Below are 8341 nucleotides of genomic sequence, written 5' to 3'. Positions count from 1 at the left end.
GAAGCAAACCAGGTAGAATCACTCCAGACTTCCCAAATGAAGTCTTGAAAGCCAGGAGGGCCTGGAGCAACATATTCCAAACTCTGAAAGAAAACAACTTGCAGCCAAAAATTTCCTACCTCGCAAAATAAATGTGATGGGAAAATAAACATTTTCCACAAGAAGAAGCTGAAAGAATTTGTCTTCCAAACCAGCACTAGAGAAGATACTCAAAGAGATTAACTGCAAAAAGAAATAAATAATAAATGCCAGAACCAGAGAAATAATTTTCATCAAACAACTAAGCAGCTTTTTGCCGCAACTACTGTGAGAATGAAGACCATTCTTAGCAACCAGACTGTCGACATTCCAGAAAATGTCGACATAACTCTGAAGGGGCGCACAGTTATTGTGAAGGGCCCTACAGGAACCCTGCGGAGGGACTTCAACCACATCAATGTAGAACTCAGTCTGCTTGGAAAGAAAAAGAAAAGGCTCCGTGTTGACAAATGGTGGGGAAATAGAAAGGAACTGGCTACTGTCCGCACTATCTGTAGTCATGTGCAAAACATGATCAAGGGCGTTACACTGGGCTTCCGTTACAAGATGAGGTCTGTGTATGCTCACTTCCCCATCAACGTCGTTATTCAGGAGAATGGGTCTCTTGTTGAAATCCGGAATTTCTTGGGTGAAAAATACATCCATAGGGTTCGGATGAGGACAGGCGTTGCTTGTTCAGTATCTCAAGCCCAGAAAGATGAATTGATCCTTGAAGGAAATGATATTGAACTTGTTTCAAATTCAGCTGCTTTAATTCAGCAAGCCACAACAGTTAAAAACAAGGATATCAGAAAATTTTTGGATGGTATTTATGTTTCTGAAAAAGGAACAGTTCAGCAGGCTGATGAATGGAATCTAAAAGTTATCCACCCACAGAAACAAGACTCTGGATTGTAAGACCAATGTGTAATATTTTAATGATGCAATAAAAGACTTCTATTGGTTTGGGGGTTTTAATTCTTATTTTCTACTACTTGGCAAATAAAACAGGCTGGGTAAATTCTGAGTAAATTAAGATTTTGAGCAAGAGGAATACGGTAGCCATGGCAGGCAAGTTACCTGCCTGTTCAATGGATGTAGAAGCTCCTGAAAGTGTTTGGTGTTGCACGTGCTAACAGCTCCAGTAAGGATTGGGACATGCAGGAAATCTGTCCGTGATGAACACGTGGTAGTTGTGACCCAAGATCTCAATCTTATCCTCTACCTCAGCAATTTACTTAGGGTTTTGTTTTTGCAGTACTGGGGATTGAATCCAGGGTGTTTACCTCTGGGCTGTACCCCAGACCTTTTTTTTATCTGGAAACAGGGTCTCACTAAATTGCGAGGCTGATTCGAAACTGTGATTCTTTCTCAGCCTCCCAAGTACTGGGATTACAGATGTGGACCACCATTCCCAGCCTCAGCCCTTTTTATTTTGAGATAGGATCTTGCTAGGTTGTTGTGGCTGGCCTTAAACCTATGGTCCTCCTGTCTCTTACTCCCAGGTATTGGAATTACAGGATTGCACCACAACTCCCTGCCTTATTTAGCTGCTTAAATCGAGTTTGTGTTCCTCAGTACCAAGCATTCAGCCTTAAGTTCTTTTTACTGTTGAAGTTCGCCTTTAACCAAAGTCAATGAAGCTTACCTTGATTACCCTATGGAAAATAGTGGTGTTTACTCCTCATCCCCATCCTTCCCCTGTTACCTTGATTTCAGAGCATTACAGTTTTACCTGTTGAGCATTGATGCTGTTTGTCAGAATGTAACTCTTATGGCCAGGTGTGGGGTGCATGCCTGTGGATTGCAGTTTCAAGGCCAACCTTAGCAACTTAATGAGCCAAGCTTTCAAAACAGAGTTGAGGGAGGAGTTTCCAATTCTAGCATGATAGAAATACTGAGACTATCTGAGTATGGTTAGTAGTTGCTACTGGATTGATGCTGAGTGTGACCTGGAAACCTTGAGAGGTGGATTTTTTCCCCCATTTAGGTGTGATAGATGAGTCTAGTTCTCTCATAGGGAAGACTAATGAGCATCTGCTATGGCTATGAGTAAATGTGTGTTTTTCTCAACTTGAAAAAAAAAACAACTAAGCAAAGAAGAACAAACATTACCTCAAACAGAAGTTAAAACTCAAAATATTAGGAATTAAAAATCATCTCTCAATAATCATACTGAACATAAATGGCCTCAACTCCCCAATAAAAATACATAAGGTGGTAAAATGGATGAAAAACCAGGATCCATCTATATTTTGCTTGCAAGATACACATAAGATACAAACTAAAGGTGACCGGCTGGAGCAAAGTAACCATGCTAAGAGAACTCAAAGACATGCAGGAGTAGCAACTATGATATCAGACAAATTAGACTTCAAACCCAAGCTTATCAGAAGAATCGAAGCAGGTTATTTTTTACTGGTAAAAGGAACAATCCTACAAGAGGAAATATCGATAGTCAACACTTATTCCCCAAACATAGATGCAGTCAATTTCATAAAACAAACACTTTGTGACATTAAGTCACACATAGATCCCAATACAATAATACTAGGAGACTTCAACATTCTTCTCACATCACTAGACTGATCTACTAGACAAAAGGTCAGTAAAGATGCCTCAGACTTAAAGAAACCATAGACCAAATGGACCTTATTAAACACATACAAAATATTCTACCCAAGTACAACAGAGTTCACATTTTTCTCAGCTTTTCATGTAACCTTCTCCAAAATAGATCACATTCTGAGCTACAAAGTGAGCACTAGCAAATTCAAAATGTGACATACTTCCTTGTGTCTTTTCAGATCATAATGAAAAGAAACTATAAATCAAATATAAGAAGACCCAGAGTAACCACATAAACATGTAGAGACTGAACACCACATTGCTAAACCATAAATGGGTCATAGAAAAAGTAATTCCTAGAAACAGATGAAAATAGAGATATGACATATTAAAACCTTTGGAACACCTTGAAGGCCTTAATAAGAGGAAAATTCATAGCACTAAGTGCCCACATAAGAACAGAAAATCACCAAGTTAATAGCCTAATGACACATCTCAAAGTCCTTGAAAAACAGGAAAAGTCTCACCCCAAAGCCAGAAAAAGACAGGAAATAATTAATAGATTACAAAACTATGGAATATTTACACAATGAAATTTTTCTCTGCCATAAAGAACAAAATTGTGTCATTTACAGGGAAGTGGATAGAACTATAGAACATTATGCTAAGTGAGATTATTCAGTTACAAAAAGTGAGAAATTAGATCTCTTCATAATATGCAGAAGTTAGGAAAAGGGTGATAGGAACTCTAGATGAAGGAGAAACCATACATGAGCAAATAACGTGACCTAACTGAGGGGGGTGGGAGGTAAAGAGGGAAATTCCCTGATATACATGATATATACTCACAAATATATCAAAGTTAATCACTAAGCCAAACATTAGGAGGGAGGGGAAGGGAATAGGGTGGGAATTGGGTAAGGGCTAAATGAGAGAAGCGTGCATTATGTCTCTACAATCTTGTACCCCATTAGGATGTATAACAACAATGCACCGATAAAATTTTTTTAAAAAAGAGTCTCAGAAAGGACCCAGGAAAGAAAAGACTTCTTGGGGCTAAAGTGAGCACATTAACAAGCATGTGTAAGTACAAAGTGTGAACTCAGCTTGGCTACACAAGAGGCTAAAACAGAAACCAAACTTGTTGAAAAATCTGCCAACAATTGGAGAAGTGATTTCTATACAATGAAAATTTCCACTCTCTTGTAAAGAGCAACTCGACCAACTGAGGTTTAATATTTTGCTAATATAACAGAAATGTTTGTATTCTGTCCAGAATCATACATTTCAATGAAAACCATTTCTCAGTCTTCCAACTTCTGGGAGCACTCTGTTTCATAACATCTGGATGAGATGGCACATTTCCAGCTCTCAACCCACATGTTATGAGAAGTCCTGCCTTCTCCTAGTACTTCTGAGTATTCCTGATAGGATGTGCATGAGTGTGAGCATATGCCATGCGTGAGTGTGTGAGTGTGTGTGTGTGTATGTGTGTGTGTGCACATGCGCATGCTCAGGCATGTGGCATATATCCCAACAGTGGAGCAAAGTATGAGGAGGTACTCTGAATGCCCTCGCAATTAGAGTTCTTGCTCTGACTTCTTCACACTATTCCCTCCCCCAGTATTCTTTCCCAACCTCATGACATTAGACAATTTTGTTTTAGATTGTCCTGTGTATCTGGAGAAAGGATGTCACATAACACAGAAAGAAAAAGTTGAACATCAGGCCTTGCTATTCTCAAAGTCCTTCAGCCATCTCCCCATTCTCCAAGGTTTAGTGTTTGTCTTGCCTTTTAGTCTCTGGCCTGCTGCTGTGCTTCCAGAGCCTTCTCTTCTCTCTAGCCTGGTCTTCCTACACTTTTACCCTCTTCTCAAAGTCTTCATTTTCCTCTGCAGTCCTCATTCTGCTAATGGTGACATAAAAACTCTCTAGTCTTTAGAAAAGAAGGGGCTGAAGGAGAACAATCTGCTTGGAAGATGGGGCTAAAGAACTTATTCCTCAAAGTCTCCCATGCTTAGAAGTGTACGGCTTTTACTTAGGTCCTGTGTTACCTATGGGTTGGGCTGCTAGAATCTAGGGTGGAGGAGGATCTGGTGGTCCTTCCACTGATAGAGCCACCCCTCCATCTATCATTAAAGCCCACCTTTCCCTGCTTTACCCACAGGATAGTTTGGTTCTCTGAAAAACCTTCCCCTTTCGGGATATGCTTTCAGAGTTTACCTTGTATCCACAAAAGCCCCCTCCAGGTATGTTTCCAATGAAAGAGCAGCTTTGTTTCTTCCATTTTTGAGAATGTGAAAGCACTTGTAAACATTTCTTTTTAATAGTAAGTGCTTGTTTTCTGTAAAGCTTGCAGGATAAAAATTATTAATATTCAGAGTGTTTAGTTTTCACTCTATTTTTAGAACGTTTTCAAGTTTTGCCATGGGGGAACAATATCCCAAAACATTTAATTTAGTGGACCCGATCAATGGTACCTCTCCCTGATTTGTGGTTCAGAAAACTGAAGAACAAAGCAGTTCTGGGGAAGGGGGGTCCCGGCCCAATGCAAGTCCCTAGGTGGAACGCTGTGACTGAAGTCTCCTCAGAATGGTCACATTTGGCCTGAGAAGAGCTTAATGGAGCCATTATATAATTCTGATGGTTCACCTTGTTTGTCAAGTGCAAGCAGTGCAGCTCAGAATTTTTATAAATATGTCTTAGGGGTTTAAACTATATGCAAATGATGTGATTAGACAAGCAAAAATTTGTGCATAGTATATTAGTTGTACTGGTAAAATTCATCTGCCAATACGGAAACTCATATTATGTTGTCAAAAGATAGAGCTTCCCTTAGTGCTTTTCATATTACAATGCAAATTGTTATAGGAAAAACACCAAGGGTAACGTCTCATTCAGATTTTCCATCCAGAAAGACCTCACATTGAGTTTAGTTTTTTTGCACTGACCTGTTGCCTATAACTCTTAGGACACTGGGTGACTTCTAGCCCTTTGGACACTGCACAGTTCTTGTGCATTTAAGTGTCTTTTTCTAATTACAAAAATGGAATATATTAATTGTAGAAACTTTTAAAATACATAAAATTACCTTTAATTCCATCACTGGAGTAACCACAGATTATGTTTTGATTTAGCATATTTTCTGAAGACATTTTTCTTTACATTTAGCAATCCTCTACCACTAGGACCAGGAATTTTTTTTATAATGGAGAACAAATTTTATTCTAAAAATAGATCTCAGCTGGGCGTGATGGTGCATGCTTGTAATCCCAGCATTTGGGAGGCTGAAACAGGAGGATCACGGTTTGCAGACAGCCTCAGCTACTTAGTGAGGTCTTTTTCAACTCAGTGAGACTGTTTCAAAAATAAAGAATAAAAAATAGGGCTGGGGTGTCGCTTAGAGGTAGAATGCCCCTGGGTTCCACCACCCACCTCAGTACTGCAAAATAAATAAATAAATAAAAATCGATCTCAGTAACAATTAAATACCCAAGGCTGGTCAATATAATAGAAAAAAAGGTAACAGGAGTTTGTTTTTCTTCTAAAATACAGTTATCACTATAATATTCTGCCCACATTCACCTATTTTTATTATAATTGTTCCTTTTATTAATTATCCAAGGAATTGTTTGAATCAGAGTGGCTTCTGCCTGATACTTAGACATAAATCTGGAATATTTTATCTTTAAGTACCTTCTCAGGGAATGGAAAGAAATTTAAATATAATTAGGAAGATAAATGTATGCTTAGAAAATGTATTCAGAAATAATATTTTGTATATTATTATATTTTTAGATTTCTGCCAATAAAATCCCATGTCTTAAAAACTATATAGATAGATGATAGATAGATAGATAGATAGATAGATATAGATATAGATATAGATATAGATATAGATAAAAAAAAATTCATGTAAACTTTGAGAGGTTTTGCAAGAAGTCCAGACCCTCCTTAATGCGGCTTCATGTTTTGCCCTTGGCCACTTCACCGGCTTCTTCTCTCCTCATTTCTTTGCCCAGGATCACACTCTGTCACACCCCAGAATAAATTCCTGGAATGAATCACTTGGTCATCTGGCCAAACTGTCTTTCTGTCTGTGTGCTTTCCCTGCAGGGCCTCCTTTAGGCTTTCATGCCTGTGTGGTTTCTTTCTTCCCCACACTTCTCTCTCAGAAGTGCCTTCCCTGATCATCCACAACCAGGTCAGTGGTCTCTTTCCTACATTCCCACAGCCTTCCCTCTCCTCTTATTAATAGCCCTCATCATAGGATTGCCCTTAAGCTGTTTTCTTGTCTACTCCCAAAAATGGACTGAGACTTCTGCTAGGAAAGAGGCCATCTCTCCCTAGATTATTAAAAATATATCTCTCCAGTAACAGTATGTGGGACATATTTTATATTTATTCTTATTACTTGTTAGCTTATTTTTATATATTTCTTCATGAGAATGAAAATTCTATTAGGAGGAATCTTGTCTTATTTGCTGCTTTAACTAATCTCAGTGCATATAATTCTATTAATGCTTTAACAGAATCATTACATAATGGAATTTTAACACTGTACATACTTTTGTTTGTGGCCTTATATATGCATATGTATATATGTGTTTATCGTGTGTGTGTGTGTGTGTGTGTGTGTGTGTGTGTGTTGGTGATATTGGGGTTCCTGGAAGCCCTTTCTACCTCCAGGCTACACTCCCAGATCTATTTTATACTTTTTATTGGGAAACAGGGTCTCTTCAGCCAGCACCGCTGACTTCGAACCTGTGTGATCCTCCTGTCTCCGCCTCCCAAGCACGGGGATTACAAGCATGCACCACCATGCCCAGCATGTATGTATTTATCTTTTACAGAAATGAAATGAGTGTACACTTTTTCATGAACTTCTTTTTTTGTTCCAATATGGTGTGTGTGTGTGTGTGTGTGTGTGTGTGTGTGTGTGTGTGTTCTGTGTGTAGGTGAATATCATTTCATGTTAGCAAATAGTTTTCTACATTTCTTCAACCCATACTTTAATATTGTTTTTTTTAATGATTTCTTATTGTAAACTCTTACCTATATCCTAACATTTAATGAGAGCCTGGAATACAGTTCATGACCCCCCAAGAAACATTTTTTTTTTTTTCTATTTGGTGTATTTGCAAGCAGGGACCAGAAGGTGGCAAAGGAGAGCACTTTCCTTGGTGTCCTGGAACCAACTGGCCCATTCAGACAGGTGCTGGAAGTAGTTCTGGCCTGGCCTCCTCTCTTCTTTTTATATCTCTGAGTCTCCCTCCTTTTCTTTCCATCCAAGTTATTCCTAAAACCTCTGAATCAGATTATGAAATGTTCAATTTCCTTTGGTTTTCCCCATAATGGAATTGGGGAAGATAAAGGAAAGTGGCCTTCCCTGGCCTAACACCCACTCCTCTTTGAATGTTTTAACTACAAATTCTAAGCCTCAGGAGTAAGTAGGCATCTCTTCCCTATTGTGTGCCCAGCCACATAATATTAGAGAGCAGTAGCCCCAAATATCTGTGTCACTTGTTTGGGAAATAATAATTCAATCCACAAGCATTTAATGAGTTTCTTTTCTAAGCTAAAGTTGTAAAGAACCACCACTGAGCTAGAACCTTATATTATTTTCAATTATATCTTTATAAGACTATTCTAGAAGAGCCCAAAGGTTATATGTATTTTTAAAAGATGCATTTTAAATTAGGTAGGATAGTTTGTCAGATCAGATTACTTTTTGTAAAAGTTGTACCAAACATTC

At 38.5% G+C, this 8341-nt stretch overlaps 1 protein-coding gene across 1 annotated transcript; it reads left to right on the top strand.

The window, feature by feature from the left end:
- The first annotated feature begins 291 nt into the window (after nt 1–291).
- LOC308262602 (large ribosomal subunit protein uL6-like) lies at nt 292–957 on the top strand. Its single transcript, XM_080695135.1, has one exon. The coding sequence runs from the start codon at nt 313–315 to the stop codon at nt 934–936; it is 624 nt and encodes a 207-aa protein (XP_080551261.1). The 5' UTR covers nt 292–312; the 3' UTR covers nt 937–957.
- Nucleotides 958–8341: the final 7384 nt, after the last annotated feature.

The sequence above is a fragment of the Muscardinus avellanarius genome (genome assembly GCF_963383645.1).
Source record: "Muscardinus avellanarius genome assembly, chromosome: 4".
NCBI classification, from domain to species: Eukaryota; Metazoa; Chordata; class Mammalia; order Rodentia; family Gliridae; genus Muscardinus; species Muscardinus avellanarius.
Note: the sequence above shows the minus strand (reverse complement) of the source record. Positions and strands in the feature narration are given on the sequence as shown.